The 20998-nt window shown below is 44.9% G+C and overlaps 1 protein-coding gene across 1 annotated transcript in view; it reads right to left on the bottom strand.

Moving 5' to 3' along the window:
• The window catches only part of LOC135215594 (gem-associated protein 2-like), a 130886-nt gene that overhangs the window by 84734 nt on the left and 25154 nt on the right, over positions 1-20998 (bottom strand). The window contains exon 3 of the mRNA XM_064250471.1: positions 17954-18035. Coding sequence (XP_064106541.1) covers positions 17954-18035 — 82 coding nt within the window. The remainder of the gene's footprint in view (positions 1-17953; positions 18036-20998) is intronic.

Below are 20998 nucleotides of genomic sequence, written 5' to 3'. Positions count from 1 at the left end.
GTCTCTCACTGCCTTGTCCAAACAAGACAGAACACAATGCAGATCTTCGGGTGAAAGGGACTCCTGGGATGAGTCTTCTTTGCCTAAAAAACTCCAGGGACAGTCTAAGAAGTTAAATACTTCGAGGACCAGGAACATTCCCTTCAGAAGGTGGTCCAACTCACTATTCCACACCCCCACCGTGTCTTTTGCTGCAAAGAAGAAGACCGATGCGGACGAGCAGAATCCACCAACGAAGAGAAGTCCGAGTCCGCGGATGAGGGAAGAACCAGGCCCAAAGGCTCCCCTGATTCGTACCAAAAGCCCATCTTTCCCGTCAGCTTGGAAGGCGGTAAAGAAAAAACTGTCTTTCCTTTCTCCTCCTTGGAGACCAACCAATCGCCAAAACCTTTAAGGGCCTTCTTCATCGAGATGGTGGGCTTCATTTTGACGTACAAAGAAGTTTTGGTTGTCTTCGCCGTCGAAAACAAAGAAGGAGGTGAAGGAGGAGCAACAGCAGAAAGGGCGTCTCCAAATTCTTGCAACAGGAGGTCTGTAAGCCTCTTGTATGAAGAGACCGAAGAATCCTTGGTCAACTCTTCATCCGTTGCCTCTTGATCCTCTTCAGAAGAAGGGCGCTTATCCTTCGAAGAGCGGCTGCCTGGCGGAGAGCTCTTTCTAGGAGAGCGCCTACTAGAAGAGGCGTGCTTGTCATGTCCTAAAGCCGTGCCCAGGGGGGGAGCGCCTGCCATGAGAAGATCGCCTGCCAGGCTCTTGGCGCCTGCCACAGGGAGAGAGGCTCTCAGGCGAAGAGCGCCTACCAGACGGGTAGCGCCTACGAGGCTCTGTGCGCCTGTCCAGAGGGGAGCAGCTACCTGGGGAAAGGCACCTGCTCAGCGATCGGTGCCTACTGGGTTCTTGGCGCCTACTAGGCTCTTGGCGCCTACTAGCTTCTCGGCGTCTGCCAAGAGGAGAGAGAGGAGAGAGGGTCTCTAGCGAAGAGCGAACGTCGGGTGAAATGCGCCTACCAGGCTCCAAGCGCCTGTCCAAGGGAGAGCGGCTTCCTGGAGAAGAGCGCCTGCTTGGAGAGGTGCGCCTACCAAACTCCTGGTGTTTACTAGGATCCTGGCACCTGTCAGGCTCTTGACGCCTGCCAGGAGGAGAACGGATCCTTGACGAAGAGCGCCTGCTTGAAGCGAAACGTCTGTCCTGTTCCATGTGTCTGACTCTGGACGAGCGGCTACCAGGAGAAGAGCGCCTGCTCGACGCGAGAAGTTTCCCAGGCTCTTGGCGCCTGCTCAGGGGCGAAAAGTGCCTACTCAGAGAGTAGTTCCTATCATGCTCTTGATCAAAAGAAGAGCAGCTGCGAGGCTCTTGGTACCTTCCTGCAGGAGGCGAGATATCCACGCGGTCCCTCTCAGACTTCTTCACCGGGAGCGAGACGTCCTTCCGACGGTGAGAACTCCCTGCCAAGGAGTCAGCCAGAGCTGAAATCTGCGCCTGCAGACCTGCTAAGATATGCGCCGGCGATCTCTCGAAAGCTTCAACTGGGGACGAGGCTAGAGGGTGAAAAGGAGAAGAGGGCTCTTGCGATCTCCTGGATCTATTGGTTTCTACCTCAGGCTCTTCCGAGAAGTATTCAGGGCTGGAGGGAAGGGCGCAAGGCGCCTTCCAGGCTCTCTTGAGAGGGCGCGAGACTTCCGAGGCGCTCCATCCGCACTTAGGAGAGGGCGAAGATGACGAAGAGAAGCACTGGCGCAACACTTCTTTCTTGGCTCGATCCAAGGCAGCCTGGGAACGTACAACAGGATCTGCCAAGGGGACGTCTGACCGGTGGGGGTTCTCCCTAACCTTCCTGCGGCTGTTGACTTTCCTCCTTCACTGGGTCTGGGAGTCTGGAAGAGGTCTAGGCCTGGAAGCGTTAGTGAGCCGGTCAGACGCACCCTCCGCTGCACTAGGGGCACTGCACAATTCACTGGCACTAACACTCTTACCTTCTAAAGAGCGTATTTTGCTCTCCATGCTACGAATCGTGGCCCTCATGGAGGCCACCTCCGAATGCGAATCTTCAGGTTCGATGCTGGGAGCAGGGGCTGAAACTGGAGAAGGTACTAGTTCTACAGCAGTGTTCTCTACTTCAAGTTCGCTAATGCGCGATCTACTGGAGCTTCTTGAAGAAGCCTTACGGACCCTATCTTTCTCTAACTTCCTTAAATAGGAAGAAAGAGACTTCCATCCATCTTCATCCAATCTTTCACACTCCTTACACGGGTTATTGAAAGAACATTCATTACCTCTACAACCCATACATTGTGAGGATCTACCGATGCTTTAGGTAGCCTCACTTTACATTCACTCACAGAGCACACTCAAAACATGGTAGATTTTTTAACATCAGAATCAGCCATCACAAGAAAAATCCAGAGAAAATCCCAAAAACCCGTCCAAAATAGCGTATGCCAAGCCAACGGAAAAAGGTACTTCACCAAAAAAGTCAATCCAAAGAATCCAGGCAACGAGAAATAATTCCAACTATCGTGAGGACCTAACTGTACACTGTACTTATAAAGCCTTTCTGGGCTCGACCTATGTCGCCCAGTGAAATGTTCCTATAGCACTCATTTCTAGGTATAAATAAATGCTAAATATACCAGAGAAAAAAGCCATATGGAATGCCAGAGTTACTACCTCTGGCTCGCTCACCCTCAAAGGGTGTCGGTATAGCATCAGGGGGCGAGTGGAATCCACTATCACAGATACTTCACCAAATAGATCTCTCCTCTCTCAAAATCCCCCTCTGCAGAGGTGCCGTTACAACGGCTACCTTCCACTCGCAACTACTACTGCCTCTGCCAAGAATGTCATTCCTTCTTTAGCACTCGAAACGTTAACATGTTTGTTTTTGCCTGCAAGGTATTTGTGAAGTTTGGCAGTCATCATGTCTTCAGACCTGCAAGAAGCATCTTCATCTAAGTTGAGTATGTTATTTGCTGACTTTGAACGCGGTTAGGCAATTATGCATCAAGTATGGTGTTGTTTATAATGAAGAGTTGCATGGGAGCCGAGCGTATCGCTGTTCCCGAGTCGGCCATTTTGGATGCATTGTAGACCGCGTGCTTGGTCTTCTCAACTTTTTATTGCAGTGTATATTTTATGTTACCCTTTTTGCACATCACAGTATACGTTACTGTTGTCATGAAATTTTACCATTTCGCTCGTTTATCATCAGTCCTTCAGGAGCGATTTGGTTCCCTCACATGAGTGCGGTGATAATTTTTATTCCTACATCATATGCGAGTATTGTGTTTGAGGCGACCTAGGCTAGCCTAGCGATACGCCATTTTAGTTTTGGGAGGTAAAGGAAACCCTCATTCATTCGCGGTGCTAATGCATGCAGTGTATGTGGTATCATTTATTTTATTATATTATAATATTATATTAGTAATTGTATTTTGATGAGGTTTGGAAGTCCTACATGAATATTTACCTACCCTAGCCTACCCGACCAGATCTAGGCTAGGTTTTAGAAGGTAGGCTAGGCAGTTGAGAGTGCTTCTCCCTACCCATAGTTGGTACTAATCCTGGCTAACCTGACCAGACTGACATTTTAGTTTTGGAGGGTGATCCTTTACTAGAGAGTTCCTCTCTTGTTACGTAATGTAGGTGCTAGGCCTATCTTACCTGACCAGGTCGATATATTCAATTTTGGAGGCTTAGGTTAGGCTCTAGAGTGTCCTCTTTCGTGATGAACTAGTAGGCGCCAATCCTAGGCTACCTGACCAAATCGGGGTATCCGATTTTGGAGGGTTAGGCTAGGCTCGTAGATGGGCTTGCCTTTATTCGTCGGTACTTCCAATAATTCCTTATCAATACGTTTTGTAAAGTATAGCCTTGGCCGTTACCTCCTTTAGGGTGTCAGTTGGCCTGCCATCTTCTGCCCCTTTAGTAGTAGGCTACGTATTTCACGGCTTCTCGGAGGGTGGTAATCACCTGACCGGTTGCTGTTGCCACGCAATTACTAGTTTACCTTTTTCCTACGGGCTCTTCCTTTCATTTCGGACTCATTCCGGCGGTACTTCGTTAGCTCGCTGACCTAGTAATCCTACTGGTGAACAGCAGCTGGAGCGTCGAGCACTGTTCCGGGGGATTAGTCGGAGGAGGTTAAGGATTAGAAGATTATGTAGTCTCTGTTGGTACGTCTCCGGGCCTATGTTTATTCCGGTGAGGTGTGGTCTACCATCACATTTACCAGGATGTTATACGCTGGAGTTCTTAGTACCGCTGTTCCCGCCGCTCTGTTTTCCGTATTTCTCTGGTGTTATCGCTGCTTCCCCACTCCGGTGGGGACGGAACTAGGCTTAGAGAATGCGTTTCCAATTGACTTGGAATTGCTACTCTACTCTGGTGTGATCAGACTCAGGCTTAGGTTTTACCTTGTTTCCCTGTTCTGCTTGTATCAGGCCAACTCCGCCGGTCATAGCTATTGCAATAACGAGATTATGGTTTCCGGAGCAGGCGGAGACATTCAGAGCTTGTTAAGAAAAATTTTATTATGTAGTCTCTGTTGGTATGTCTCCGGGGCCGTGTTTATTCCGGCGAGGTGTGGTCTACCATCACATTCGCCAGGATGTTATACGCCGGAGTTCTTAGTACCGATGTTCCCACCACTCTGTTTTCTGTATTTCTCTGGTGTTATCGCTGCTTCCCCACTCTGGTGGGGGCGGAACTAGGCTTAGAGAATGCGTTTCCAATTGACTTGGAATTGCTACACTACTCCGGTGCGATCAGACTCAGGCTTAGGTTTTACCTTGTTTCCCTGTTCTGCTCGTATCAGGCCAACTCCGCCAGTCATAGCTATTGCGATAACAAGATTATGGATTCCAGAGCAGGCGGAGACATTCAGAGCTTTAATGTTAAGAAAAATTTTATTTAATAGTTTATGTTTACCTTTAGCTGGTTTTAGTAGAACTAGTCTAAGCGTACACATACTGCCGGAATTAACTCCGGCAGAACTATTTTGACGATACTCATGTATCAATTCCAACTTACAGATGGTACACTGTCTGGAGTTGGGGTGCGCAGCCGTTCTCCAGCAACCATGTGGGCATGAGGTCTGCCGATCTCATGCCAGCTGTGCGGTGCAGGTTGACGACCTCTTAGTCTGGCATCCAGACGGCTGCGAAGTGTGTTACGCTTTAGTGGGGAATGTAACTAATGAGTCGGTAGGTACCATCCTCACCTCAGTAATGTTTTGTCGCTGTCGAACCTTAAGGTCTGGGTGGGGGGTTATGGGAGGAACGTTGCCGCTGGATGCCCCTACGTGCTGTCGGAGGAGATGTGTTCTCTCCTTTATCCAAACGCAAGGACGTGGCAGCAGTAGCTAGGGAAGTGGCGGCCCATATCATCGAGAGGATCCGTCGGGTAAGTGAGGCAGGTGGCTTTAGATCTAAAACACTTGCTATTAGCCCAACTTCTTCCTCTTCCTTTCAGGGCTTCTCGAAGTCCATGATCCTTGGGGATAGGTTCTTGTTCTGTGTTCTCTCCTTTATCCAAACGCAAGGACGTGGCAGCAGTAGCTAGGGAAGTGGCGGCCCATATCATCGAGAGGATCCGTCGGGTAAGTGAGGCAGGTGGCTTTAGATCTAAAACACTTGCTATTAGCCCAACTTCTTCCTCTTCCTTTCAGGGCTTCTCGAAGTCCATGATCCTTGGGGATAGGTCTTGTTCTGTGATCCCCAAGGTGAAAACTCTGAAAAAGAAGTCCCTGCCAAAGGCTGTCAGACCAGCTAAGCCTTCTTCGGCGGGCTCCGCCAGGTCGTCATTCGCCCCCAAGCCTTTGGCTTCCTCGGAAAAAGCTACTCCCCTGCCTAAGGGGTTGAGAGCTAAGGGTTCTAAAGCCAGACCGACGGAGTCCGGCTTCAACCCTGATGCCCTCATTAATCTTCTCATGGAGAAGATGGGCAGTATTATGGACTCGAGACTTCAATTGATGTCCTCTCAGCTCACCTCGGGTTTAGAGACATCGGGGCAGTCCATCCTGTCTCTGGCTCAGAGACTACAGACTCAGGAGAGCTTGCAGGCCGGACTTATCCAGTCCGGAGGCACACAGCAGTCCTTTATTGTGCCGGATGCATCTAAGCTCCTGCCATTCGAGGACAACCCATGGTGGTTGGCGCTGCATGCTCCCTTTTCGGCTGGCATGCTGACAATTGGAGGCTGCGGAACCCGTCCCGTGGAAGATTACGAGTTCTTCCCGGTGGACCTCCAATTTCCCTTCCCAGGCTACGCTCGGTTAGCCGAGGAAGCGTTTGTCAGGGTAGACAGGATCCCAAAGGAGACTGATCTATCCTAGGGATCAGGCACAGTCGGCATGGGTCCGCACCCTTTCGGAATGGGATTGCATCAACACCAAGTTGACGCCACACAAAGGTTGCTACACCATGTCCGTGGTGGGGGATAACATCCCGACCCCTTGCACATCTAAAATCACAGAGTTAACTCTGCAGGCCGGAATGGAGGAGAAGCCAATGCCTCAGCTTCGAGAGACAGAGCCTACCTCTCTGCTCTTTCCCGGAGATTTGGAGTGCTGGGTGGGCGCTCTGTAAACGTTCACAGTGGGCAAACTCGATCCGGAGTGTGCTTCCACACAGTTTAGTGAACGGTTACATACTGTAAGTTTTTTTACCCACTATATGTATTGGGTTAAGGTTAGGTTAAGGGAGAATCAGGCTATGATGCACCCATGTTGAATTGTACCTTTGATTTCTCTTTATGTTGGCAATTAGCATATAAATTTTAGGTCACTTGCATAGCTCACTGACCAGCTACTCTACAGTTTTACATTGTTCCTTTCCTCCAAAACCCCAACCACATCAATATCCCAATTAGTACATGTTAACTAATCAGCGTATGTAAACTGTTCAACTACTTCTCCATACTCAGAGGACTAGAAAAACTAATTCCTATTATCAATACTATTATATATATTAACTACTCCTGGCTGAAGAGAGATATTTTTCATGCCACCACTCCACTTCAGTTTTCTCTCAGCATATCCATCCTAAAGGGTAAGCTTTTGTTCACGGTTTTTACGTTTACCGCAAATAACTGCTTGCACTTGAAAAGTGTGGTCATGGGTGTACTGCAGATATGAGAATAAACAAAGGCTAACTTCCCACCAAATGACACATAAACCCATCAAAGGGGCTTAAAGGCTTAATTGGAACTACCAATATTTATGGCATTTGGTAAGATTCTTACATTAGTATGAAAGGAAAACAAGAGTGAACAAGTATGAAAGGAAAACAAGAGTGAACATTCAGACAATCCCTATTTCTTTCTCTTGCATCATCTTAAAAAGGACCGAGTTCTGTCCTAATCTGCAAACGAACTTTGGATTATCACAGGAAAACAATAATGTTCTGCATGTGCATCATTTATGAAAAGAGAACTAGTCTACTGCAAAGTTTTATTGTGCAGGATTAGGGGGGGGATCTTCAATTATCATATATTTCATATATCCATTAGGATAAATATCACCTAATAATGATAATTTGATGTATTTAAGATATGTTGGAGGAAAGAATATAAAAAGTCAATATGATTACAGTAATACCTTGAGATACTAGTTTAATTTGTTCTGTAACTGAGCTCGTAGGTCAATCTACTCGTATGTCAAACAAAAATTTCTCCCATTTAAAATAACTGAAATAGATTGAATTCATTCCAGCCCAGTGAAATGTCCCCACACCTTCCTAAATTATGAAAAGACATTTTTTTTATTAAGAAAAACACATGTATGCTTTACCAATACATAACAAAATAAATGAAATATAAAAGAAGAGGTGTTATTTAGTACTGTATTCTTACCTTGGAGACAGACAAGTGCAGCTAAGAGGTGAATGGCGGAGGAGGAGGGAGGGAGGGAGGGATGCAGGCACTGTAGACACGTAAACTAAAACTGCACTTTCTTAACACAATGTAAACTAAAGCTGCATTTTATTTACAGTGGTACCTCGAGATACGAGTTTAATTCGTTCCAGAACCAAGCTCGTAAGTCAATCGGCTCGTATCTCAAACAAATTTCTCCCATTTAAAATAACTGAATTCAATTTAATCCGTTCCGGACCTATGAAAAATCCCCAAACCATTGTAAATTATGAATAAAGGTATGTTTTTAAATAACAAATAAACATGTATAATTAACAAATACATAACAAAATATGAAATAAAGAAATAAAAGAGTTATTTAGCATAATAGTCTTACTTTGGAGACAGACGAGTGCGGCTAACAAAGGTGAACGGCGAGGAGGAGGGAGGGGGGAAGGGATGTAGGCACTCTAGACACGTACGTAAACGGCACTTTTTTAGAACTTAAAACTATTTTCATAATTTTAAAACTAAAACTACACTTTCCTTATTTCAAATGAAAGAAAAAACTTAAAACAATGCACTTAACTTTAAACAATGCACTTAACTTTAAACTTAAACTAAGCTTAACATTTACGTAAATTTAATTATCACTTGTTTTTGCCTTCTTGGCTGCACTTTCTGTAACTTTCACTCGCAGCTCTCTTTTCAATAAAAAATGTATCCAAAGAACTTTGCTTTTGCCTGCCTTTCAAAATGCTTCGAAAATGTTACAAACAAGTGTCATTAAAAAGCACTGAAGCACGACCAGTTGCCACTTTTTCTGGGTGTTTCTTTTCAATGAAATTTGACAGCTTTTCCCACATTGCCAGCATGTCTTTAATTTCACCTGTAGAAATCACTTTCTCCGGCTCTTCCTCCTCCTCACTCGTGTTAATCTCTTCCAGAACCTTCGTGTGTTGCATCATCTGCAGCTCCTTTAACTCCTCAGTTGAGAGTTCCTCCTCATGTTCTTCGACGAGTTCATTGACGTCACCCTCATCTACCTCCAGACCCATCAACTTTCTGAGAGATACAATATCCTCCAACTCTTCTTGCTCGGTCTCGGGCTCAAACCCTTCGAAATCTCTCTCTGCAACAGCATCAGGCCATAACTTTTTCCATGCAGAGTTCAACGTTCGTCTTGTTACCCCTTGCCATGCCAAGTCAATGATATGTAGACAGATCACGATGTTGTAGTGATCTTTCCAAAACTCTCGAAGGGTTAGATTTGTGTTTTCTGTCACTTCAAAGCAGCAGCGGAACAAGTGCTTCGTGTACAGCTTTTTGAAGTTGGAAATGACCTGCTGATCCATCGGCTGTAGGATTGAAGTCGTATTGGGTGGGAGGTAGAGAACTTTGATAAACTGGAACTCCTCCAGAATATCATCTTCAAGACCAGGTGGGTGGGCTGGAGCATTATCAAGGATGAGCAATGCTTTCATCGTGAGTTTATTTTCTTGCAGATACGTCTTCACTGCAGGGCCAAAGACGAGATTTACCCAGTCAGTAAAAAACTGCCGCGTAACCAATGCCCTAGCATTGGCGCGCCACATAACGTGCAATTTTTCTTTCAGTATCTTGTGCGTCTTGAAGGCTCGAGGATTTTCCGAATGATAAAATAGCAGTGGCTTCACTTTACAATCACCGCTAGCATTTGCACATAATGCAAGGGTGAGATAGTCCTTCATGGGTTTATGGCCTGGCATCATCTTCTCCTCTGCTGTGATGTAAGTCCTCCGTGGCATTTTCTTCCAAAATAGGCCTGTTTCATCGCAGTTGAACACCTGTTACGGGATGTATCCTTCCCTCGCAACAAGCGCAGCGAACTTTTGGATGTACGCATCGGCTGCTTTCACGTCTGCACTCGCAGCTTCGCCAAGCCTCACCACTGAATGGATGCCAGTTCTCTTCTTAAAAATGTTATTGTCATGATACAATAAAGTTTGTTCATACTTACCTGGCAGATATATATAATTAAGTACCCACCCCACCTCCCCTCAGGGGACAGTGGTATGAAAAATCTGAATAGAAAATGGGAATGGTTCCTGATATCCGCCTCCCAGCGGCGGGAATGGGTACTAACCACCTGGCCACCCTCTGCGTGTGCCCGGAGTTTTGAAATTCTGTCGGACTTTGGAGAATACAGCTATATATATCTGCCAGGTAAGTATGAACAAACTTTATTGTATCATGACAATAACATTTTGTTCATGAAACTTACCTGTCAGATATATATATAGCTGAATCCCACCATTGGAGGTGGGAAGGGACAGAATAGAAGGATTTTAGGAAACAAATTACATGCAGATGATTGACATCTTGGTTCCTTACCTGTTAGCATAGCTGACTTCGTGATTACTGTCACCCAAGTCTGCTTCTGCTTTACTAGAGTCTCCAGCTGGTGAGTTCTAGATGAACTGTCAACGGGAGCGTGACCACAATGTGACTAGACCATATTGACCATACTGTGAGGGCAACGAAGCTAAAAACCACCACCTGACCTAACCTATCGAAGTTAGTCCCATAACTTCTAGGCTAAGGAAAGGGAAAGCGCCTCAAGCGACCAACCCTTCAACCATAAACCAACACCATGAAATCAAAAGCACACCTATCCCTTTTCTATAAGATAGGATTCGTGCTGCTTCCTGCCCCCAATAACATTTCTGCGGATATGTATGGTCCTAGCAACTCGCAGTTCTCATATGCCGTCTTCACATCCCGCAGGTAATGTGAAGCGAACACAGAGTTGCTTCACCAAAAAGTAGCACTTAGGATATCACTGAGTGCCAATTTTTTTGAAATGCCATTGAGATTGCTACAGCTCTCACCTCATGGGCTTTTACTTTCAAAAGTTTCAGATCACCATCTGGGCAGGACGCATGGGCCTCCCTGATGGTGCTTCGTAAAAAGAATGCCAGTGCATTTTTAGACATAGGAAAGTCAGGTCTCTTAACAGAACACCACAGATTTTCTGAAGGACCCCGACAGTCTTTAGTTTTCTGCAAATAAAACTTGAGAGCCCTGACAGGGCACAAGACTCTCTCTGGCTCACGTCCGATGAACTCTGTTAACCCCTTGATTTCAAAGGTCTTCGGCCAGGGGTTGGAAGGGTTCTCGTTCTTTGCTAAGAAGGCAGGGCTCAGGGAGCACACTGCATTGTGTCCCCTGAAGCCCACATGTTTACTCATTGCTTGAATTTCACTAACCCTTTTCACTGTGGCAAGAGCGGTTAGGAAAATCGCCTTTCTAGTAACGTCTTTCAACGAGGCAGCATGCAGAGGTTCAAATGGACTTGACATCATGAACTTCAGAACTAAGTCAAGGTTCCATGATGGGACCTTCGGTTGGGACTTTCGATGTTTCAAAGGACCTCAAAAGATCGTGAAGGTCTTTATCATTTGTCAGGTCTAACCCTCTGTGACGGAAGACAGCTGACAACATACTTTTATATCCTTTGATTGTGGGCACCGCAAGTCTGTCCACATTTCTCAGATGTAGGAGAAAATCAGCGATCTCGTTCACAGAGGTCGTGGAGGAGGAAATACCTTTCTTCCTACACCACTTCCTGAAGACAGCACACTTAGATTGATACATTGCCCAAGAGGAAGCTCTTCTAGCGTTGGCAATAGCTTCTGCCACTGGTCTTGAAAAACCTCTCGCTCTGGCCAACTTTTTGATAGTCTGAACGCAGTCAGACTCAGAGCGGAGAGGTTTCCGTGGTACCTCTCAAAGTGGGGCTGTCTGAGAAGATCGGCTCTCTCTGGAAGGGTTCTTGGGAAGTCTACTAGAAGAGACATGACCTCCGTGAACCAGTCGCTTGAAGGCCAAAACGGGGCGATTAGAGTCATTCTCGCTCCCGGAGACGCTGCAAACTTCCTGATTACCTCTCCTAACAGTTTGAACGGGGGAAAGGCATAGACGTCCATCCCCGTCCAGTCCCATAGGATGGCGTCTATTGCTATCGCTTCTGGGTCGAGAACCGGTGAGCAATAAATAGGAAGCCTCTTCGTTTTTGAGGTTGTGAAGAGGTACACTAGTGGGCGTCCCCAAAGTTTCCATAGTTCTTGGCAGACCTCTAGATGGAGAGTCCACTCCGTGGCAAACAATTGATGTTGGCGGCTTAGAAGATCCTCCGGACATTTTGCACTCCCGACACGAACCTCGTTAGGATTACTATGTTCCGATCTTTCGCCCATAGGAGGATGTCTCTTGCTATCTCGAACAGGGACCGAGAGTGTGTCCCCCCTGTTTTTTGATATAAGCGAGAGCTGTGGTGTTGTCCGAGTTGATCTGGACAACTCGGCCCACCACTCGTTCCTCGAAGAATTGGAGAGCCAACCGAATGGCTTCCAACTCTTTCAGGTTTATGTGCCAGGACCTCTGTTCCCCTCTCCAGAGGCCTGACACTTCCTCCTTGCCTAGTGTTGCTCCCCAGCCCGCCATGGAAGCGTCTGAAAACAACACTAGGTCGGGGCTCAAAAGGCTGAGGGACAGTCCTTCTGATAGTTTGACTGGATCTTGCCACCACTTCAGATGATCCTTGACCGATTGGGAAATTATCAATGTCATGTCTAGATCTTGCTTGTCCTTCCAGTTTTCTGCTAGAAAAAACTGGAGCAGCCTGAGGTGCAACCTCCCCAAGGAAACAAACTTCTCCAGCGAGGAAATGGTTCCCAGCAGACTCATCCATTCCTTCGCCGAGCATGTTTCCTTCCCTAAGAAGGCTGACACTTTTTCTAAGCATTTCTGCCGACGTTCCTTTGATGGAAAAGCTTGAAAAGCCACTGAATCCATCTGAATCCCCAGATACACGATGGACTGTGTGGGGATCACATGGGACTTCTCGTAATTGACTATTAGGCCCAGGGCCTTCGTCAGCTGTAACGTCGTTTGAAGGTCCTCCAGGCACCTTGACTCCGAAGACGATCTGATTAGCCAGTCGTCCAGGTAAAGCGAGACTTTTATTTTTGACAGGTGAAGCCATTTTGCTACGTTCCGCATGAGGAGAGTGAATATCATCGGCGCCGTACTTAGACCAAAGGCATAGAGCCCTGAACTGGAAGACCTGTCCTTTTAAGACGAATCTCAGGAATTTTCTTGATTGAGGATGAATTGGGACGTGGAAATACGCGTCTTGGAGATCCAATAACACCATTCAGTCTCCTGGTCTCAAAGCCCCTAGTACAGACTGGGACGTTTCCATCCTGAACTTTTCTTTTCTCACAAAAAGGTTCAGCCTGCTGACGTCTAGGACAGGCCTCCATCCCCCAGACTGCTTCGGAACTAGGAATAACCGGTTGTAGAAGCCTGGGGAATCTAACGTTAGGACTTCTTCTACGGCTCTCTTCTCTAACATTTGGTCTAAAAGGTCGAGCAAAATTTGTTGCCTCTCCGGCTGGTATGAGGGCGACAGGTCTATCGGCTTCGTGCTCAATGGAGGAGCAGAGAGGAAAGGGATCTTGTATCCTCTCTCTATTATATCGAGGGACCAGGTGTCCGACCCTATCATTCTCCACGCATGAGCAAAAGAAGTGAGTCTCGCTCCGACAGGTGCCTGAAGGGCAGAAATGTCAATTTTTTCCCTTGTTCTTTGAGGAAGCCTTGCCTCTAGAGAGCCCCCTTCCTCGCGGATAAGCTCTCAAGGAAGGCACTCCACGAAAGGGCTTAAACTTCTTCTTGGGGGCCTGAGCGGCTGAAGTAGAAGCCTGGGCTGTAGGACGTCTGGAAGACTGTGTCAAGAGGTCCTGCGTTGCCTTTTCCTGTAGGTTAACCGACAGATCCTTTATCATGGGCTGCGGGAAAAGATGTGTAGAAAAAGGGGTGAACAACAATTCTGCCTTCTGTGCAGGAGACACCAATTTCGCCGCAACGCTGCAGTACAGAGCTCTCTTCTTTAGTAGCCCAGTAGCGAAATGGGATGCCAGTTCATCAGAACCATCCCTTACTGCTCTATCCATACAGGCCAACACGCTTGATAATTCTTCCAAAGAAATCGAGTCTCGACTTCTGGATTGTAAGTCCAGGGCCCCCAAGCACCAATCCAAGAAGTTAAACACTTCTAAAGTCTTGAAGATACCTTTCAGATGGTGATCCGTTTCCGACATAGTCCAGGAAACCTTTGCTGATGATAGGTACGACCTCCTCGGAGCGTCAACCAAGTTAGCGAAATCGCCTTGAGAGGAAGACGGTGCTTTCAATCCCGCTTCTTCTCCCGTTTCGTACCAGATTCCCGCTCTCCCGCTTAGTCTCGATGGAGGAAGAGCAAAGGAAGTGTTGCCTTTCGCCTTCCTTGAGTCCATCCAATCTTGGATTCTCTTAAATGCTCTCTTCGCAGAGAGCGAGGTAGCCATCTTAACGAAGCCAGGAGCTTTCCTGGTTTTCGATGAGGCCAACTGTGAAGGCGGAGAGCAAGGAACCGGTGCTTGAAACTTATCCGGGAACAAGTTTTTCAGAAGATGCGTTAACGTGTTATAATCCGAGGTGGATGACGTTGTTGGTTCTTCATCGTCCGTAGGACACGAATCACTAGACGATTCTCTTCCTTTAGCAGCAGTGTCCTTCAAAGATCGCGATGTTATTAATCCTTGAGGCCCAGTTCGCAAGAGGGTGCCTCTGTCTGAAGAAGGGTTAGAAGTACCAATCCGTTTCTGTTTCCCAGTTATCTTCGACACTTTAAGATCTTGTGGAACATCATAACGCTTCGGACTTAAAAATTCTTCTAAGGCGTCCTCCCGAGCGTCCTGGAGAGCGTCCCGATGCGTGTGACGCTGTGCGTCCTGCGAAGCGTCTTCCCAAACAGGACGTCGAATGTCATTTGACGCTTCCTCAAAAGCATCCTGATTAACGTCACGCAAAGAAGGACGTCTAGCTTCTCTAACATCGTCTTCCATAATGACAAATGCAGGCCGTCGAGTGTGTCGTGCGCATTCAGAAACGTCCTTACGAGGCTCTTGATCTTGGCGAGCTTCGCTCTCTTGACGTGCACGAGAGAAATACTTTGAACAATGATCGTCCGTCGGAGATTCCTGGACGTTCCCGACCTCTTGACAAAGACGCCGGCCGCCTGTGCGACAACTCACGTCTTTGCCATACTCGTCTCTCCTAGACGCTCTCTCAAAAGGAACGCTTTCACGTTCTCGAATGAGTCGGCTGCTAGAAGGTGACGAAGAGGCCGAAGAACGAGGAGAAGGAGCCGGGGACTGTCTGGTTCTCTTAACAGGCAGCCACCGGTCCTTCCTCCGCCGACCGGGTTCTGTCTCTCTCTTCGCAAAATAGGTAGCCAACTGTTTCTGCATACCCATTAAAATCTCCCTTGACAGAGAAAATTCTTGATCAGGAGAAGGACTAATCCTGTGAGAGGAAGACAGGCGAGGGGACGCCCTCTCCTTCGTCTCAGGAACAAAAGCGTCCTCCTCCGATGAAGTCTTGGTCCTTTTCTGAGGTGGGAAGGCTTCAAAATATTCAGGTGACGAATGAAAAGGTTGATAAGAAGGACGTGAAGCGTCCTCTTCTCCAAAACCTCTCTTAAGAGGGCGACAAGGACGACGGCCGCCTGTGCGACGTCTTGCGGCCTTGCCGCTCTCTCCGCGAGAGGCTCTCCGAGAACTCCAGCCCCGGTGAGGGGAGGACGCCTCGGAGGACGAGAAACACTCTTTAAGGACTCGTGCCCGTGCACGATCCTTGGCAGTCTGGGACGCATCCACAGATTCTGCCGAAGGGACGTCAGACCGGTTTTTAGTTCCCGAAACCCTCCTTCGGCTTTCGACTTGCCCACTCCCTAAGTCCTGGGAGTCCGACAGAGGTCTAGACCTGGAGGCATTATGGGACCGATATGACGCCCCCTCCACAACGCTAGATCCAACACTTTCATTGCACTTCGCATTCGATTGTAGCGCGAGCACTTTTGACTCCAGGGCACGAATCGACTCCATGATCGTAGAGAGCACATTTCCTTCTGTAGACACTTCCTGATTGCCCGAAGGCAACACTACAGGGTTAGGTTGAATTAAATCTACAGGGGGATTCGATGGAGATACAATATTACCCTGACTTCTATTCACAGAAGCACTCCTGATTCTATCGAGCTCAAGTTTTCTTACATACGAATTATACGCCTTCCAATCAAGATCCGTTAATTCCTCACACTCGATGCATCTATCGTTCAACAAACATACATGACCTCTACATTTCGTGCACACAGAGTGAGGGTCTACCGAAGCTTTCGGTAGCCTCACTTTACATTCTTGCACACCACACACTCTGAAACTAGTAGAACTAGATCCAGACATCGTATTTAAAGAAAAGTCAAAGCCAAAATCCAAATCAAACCACTATCGCGTATGCCAAGCCAACAATCCAGTCCAAAAATAACCAAAAGTCAATCAGGATACTCAAGGCAAAAAGAAGATTTCAAAATCCTAGGTGGAGGTCTGTAAACAGTTGTTTACCGACCAGTGACAGAGAAAAATCTGAATAGAAAATGGGAATGGTTCCTGATATCCTCCTCCCAGCGGCGGGAATGGGTACTAACCACCTGGCCACCCACTGCGTGTGCCGGGAGTTTTGAAATTCTGTCGGACTTCGGAGAATACAGCTATATATATATCTGACAGGTAAGTTTCATGAACAAATTATCAAACTAGCCATGGCTTGCCTTAAACGCTTCTTCTGATGCCTCTTTAGAAGTTGATGGTTCTTTCTTCACTAAGTCGGCATAAATACTCCGTGCCTTCTCGCATATTACCGTCTCTGTCACTGCATCTCCTGCCAACTCCTTCTCTTTCACCCACACGAGCAGAAGCTTCTCCATTTCCTCGTGGATATTTGTCCTTAATCCTTTTGCTGGTGTAGCACTCTTGATGGCATCCTTCTGCTTCAATATCGTACAAATTGTCGATGTACTACGGTCATAGATCTAAGCGAGTTCAATCACTTGTGCGCCACGCTCATGTTTTTCTATTATTTCTTGCTTTAGTTCTATCGACATCATCCTCTTCTTCCTGTCACCATTGTCCTTGGCACTCACTTTCTTCGGCCCTATGATAACACAAAAAAGTTCAGTAATCACGCAAAAATCAAGCAAAAAAAAGAGAACAGCGCACAAGATACACTTTGATGCATGCGGGTAACACGTGCGAGTGAGTGAGAGATGCTCTCGGATGATGCTCGACCCTGCGCGCCAACTAGCGGGACGCTCTGGAAACACGGCTCGTATCTCGGATTTGGGCTCGTATCTTGAACGAAAATATGGCCCGAGCTCCGGCTCGTATCTCAAAAAACTCGTATGTTAGGCTGCTCGTATCTCGAGGTACCACTGTACTTTAAATAAAACTAAAACAGCACTTTGCTTACTTGAAATTAAACCAAAATAAATTACTAATTGTAAAAAAAATGTGCTTTCTTCTTAAAGTCGGCATAAATAATACGCGCCTTTTCGCATATTACAGTCTCTGTCACTTTGTCTCCTGCCAGCTCCTTCTCTTTCACCCACACCAGCAGAAGCTTCACCATTTCTTCATGGATATTGGTCCTTAATTGTGACAGAATTGTAGTTCCTTTTGCTGTTGTTGCACTTTTGATGGCATCCTTTTGTTTAAAGATGGTACAAATTGTAGATGTACGGCGGTCATACAGCCTTGCTAGTTCAATCACTCATACACCATGCTCATATTTTTCTATTATTTCTTGCTTTACTTTCGACATCATTCTCTTCTTCTCACCACTGTCCTTTATACTTACTTGTTGCAAAAACGAGTACAGCGCACAAGATCTGACTTGATTCTGAGAGTAACGTGAGAATGAATGCTGGTTGCGCTGCTGCTGGACCCATGCGCGCCAACTAGCGGCAGCCTCCTGAAACACTCGTATCTCGGAACTCCGCTTGTATCTCAGACAAAAATATGGACCGAGTTGCAGCTCGTATCTCAAAAAATTTGTATGTTGGGCTCTTTGTATCTCAAGGTATTACAGCACTTTTCTTAGCAATAAACAAGTCAATCAAAATTACTATAAAAGCTCAAGCACCGACATAATGAAACTTTCATAAAACAAAATAAAACCTCACCTTAACTACTGCTCCTAACTTTTTAAGTTTCTTTCTGTCAACATCAACTGTTACTACTTCTTTGCACTGACGAGCCTCCCATCTGTAAGAAAATTACCAGCATTGATTTAAAAAACAAAGCACAAAACAACGTTCCTACTGTTCTACATGAACTCTAACATAGATACTATTGCATGAGACAAGATTTAGGAACAAATGTACTGGCAGAACTGATAACAAATTCGCTTAAATATACATTGGGCCTAGCAGGGGCGGAATGGCCATTAGCGCAATTGGTCAATGCTCGATGGGACGGTTCTTTTGTGCCCAAGTGGGCCGGTACAAGGAACAGCTCCGCTTGGGAAAAAGCTTTATCTTGTTGTGTCAGGGGATTAACACGGTCATTTAGCTTATGAGGTCAGTAAGGCGGGGCAGGAATGTGAGGTCAAGTTAAGTCACCAGATTAACAGCAGGTACCTCTCTTAACCCATCAGACCCAAGCTTCAGACCTGTTGACAATACAGTTTGCCACAGTCCCACACTGAAGGTTCAGCTGCACTGATCAACTCACTTTACTCCTAACCAACAACCAACATGCAGTTGGCATCCGTCGATGCCTACAACAGTATTATCAGGTATTTATTTTTCCAGCACTATCAAGTAGTTATTGGCATTATTTGTCTTTGCCAAAGAAATATAGGGTGTTGTGAATTATGTTCGATAATTTATTAAGTATTCATGATCGTCTCTTTTGTAATAAGAGTAATACCCCGAACATACGTGATTCGAGTTGCAGGAATTCAGAATAGCGTGAACTTTTCATTGGAACCTAACTAATTATCATACGCAAGTTCTTCACAATAGCGTGAACATTTGCAAATCCTCCAGAAACACTGCAAACCCTGCAAAAGTATTTATGTTTAATTTACTTTGTAAATTTTTAAGTTTTAAAGCTGTTCTGTATAAAAGCTTTGTTAAAAATGTATTTTTATTTTTGTAAATGCATAAATATGATACAAAGATAACTACAACGCCTACAGTTAGTGCATATATGTACTTTTACAAGATGCAATACCCATTCACAAAGTTACTGCACTTCTCAAAGATGATTACTCATTAAAGTTTTCATGCTTTCAAGTGTAAAATCAGTATGGAGATTCTGTGCATGCTAGTTATATTTTTGAAAATACAGTAGACCCCCCTTATTTTCGTTCTCCGGATTCGCGGACTCACTGATTCGCAGATTTCTCCCTGGGCCATGTCTACCCATTATTGGCGGGGGATTCTCCTATTCGCGGGATTTTTCCAGCAAAAATAATCACTAATTAGTGTATTTTGATGTTATTTTCATGACTAAATACGTTTTTATGGTACAAAAATTGATTTACTAATTTTCAAATACTAATATTGATTAATACTGTATTAGTAAGTTCAATAAGATTAAATGATATCACATAATAAAAATAGTAATTCTCTCTCTCTCTCTCTCTCTCTCTCTCTCTCTCTCTCTCTCTCTCTCTCTCTCTCTCTCTCTCTCTCTCCTACAGAGATGAATTTTTTTTTGTATGATAAATAAATGATTTACTATTTTCAAATATTAATATTAATGTATACAGCAATACGTAATATTAATTCATTAAAGAAAATACTAATGTGAATTAGTAAGGTTTTAGTTTATAAATTTGAAAAATTATGAAAAAATGAAGGAAATCCCAGTCTTCTCTCTCTAACTCCAGGTATTAAAGCTGTCAATTTATCAAGTAATGGGACTGGAGGGGGAGGAGCTGTTGTGTTGTTGCCACCAAGTGTTTGTGTAATCTCTCTCTCTCTCTCTCTCTCTCTCTCTCTCTCTCTCTCTCTCTCTCTCTCTCTCTCTCTCTCTCTCCTCATTTACTGAGACTCAAGATTTTTTATAGTACATGTATAATGTTTTTATTAATGATATTAATATAACTGTAATTACAAAATTCATATTACGTGATAGTATTTTAAAGAATTACAATAATCTATCCATTTCACTCTTTTAATTAAGGATAACTCTCTCTCTCTCTCTCTCTCTCTCTCTCTCTCTCTCGTCTCTCTCGTCTCCTCCTCTCTCATGCTCATCTTCTCTCTCTCTCTCTCTCTCTTTTGCCACACAAGATATGTATGTCATAGTGCTAACTCCCTCCCTCTGTTTCGCTGGAAGCGTTATAAGTATTTTCTTTGAGAACAGATAGATACACACACACACACTCTCTCTCTCTCTTTTACCGAGATGACAGAATCTTTATGGTACTACTAGTATGTAAAATGTTTATTGATATTTTCTGTCAATAATAATAATAATAATATAATAATAATAATAATAATAATAATAATAATAATAATAATAATAATAATAAAACTGTAATTACAAAATTCATATGTGGTAGTATCTTAAAGAGATAAAAATGACCTTTCCATTTCACTTGTAAGGATAACTCCTCTCTCTTACTGAGATGAGAGAATTTTTATGGTAGATGCATATGTTTATTAAAATTATCAAATAATAATAATAATAATAATAATAATAATAATAATAATAATAATAATAATAATAATAATAATAATAATAACTAATTTCAAATGAAAATTCTTCCCTTCGTCTTTTTCTGTATCAGTTTCCCTACCTTCTCATAACTCCAGTGACACTTGGAGCTGGGAAGCTGTCAAACATGTCAGGTAACGGTGCCATACAATGGTCTACGAATTTAATGGTTTTTATGCAATCTCTCTCTCTCTCTCTCTCTCTCTCTCTCTCTCTCTCTCTCTCTCTCTCTCTCTCTCTCTCTCTCTCTCTCTGAGATGAGATAATTTTTATGGTACATGTATGTAATAAGTTTATTAATATTTTCCAATAATAACACTATAATATGTATAATAATACTATAACTGTAATTACAAACTTCATATGTGAATATCTTAAATACAATAATCTTTCCATTTCACTCTTTTAAATACTGTAAAGACATCTCTCTCTCTCTCTCTCTCTCTCTCTCTCTCTCTCTCTCTCTCTCTCTCTCTCTCTCTCTCTCTCTCCACAAG

This window comes from Macrobrachium nipponense, chromosome 5 (genome assembly GCF_015104395.2).
Source record: "Macrobrachium nipponense isolate FS-2020 chromosome 5, ASM1510439v2, whole genome shotgun sequence".
Taxonomy (NCBI): domain Eukaryota; kingdom Metazoa; phylum Arthropoda; class Malacostraca; order Decapoda; family Palaemonidae; genus Macrobrachium; species Macrobrachium nipponense.
Note: the sequence above shows the minus strand (reverse complement) of the source record. Positions and strands in the feature narration are given on the sequence as shown.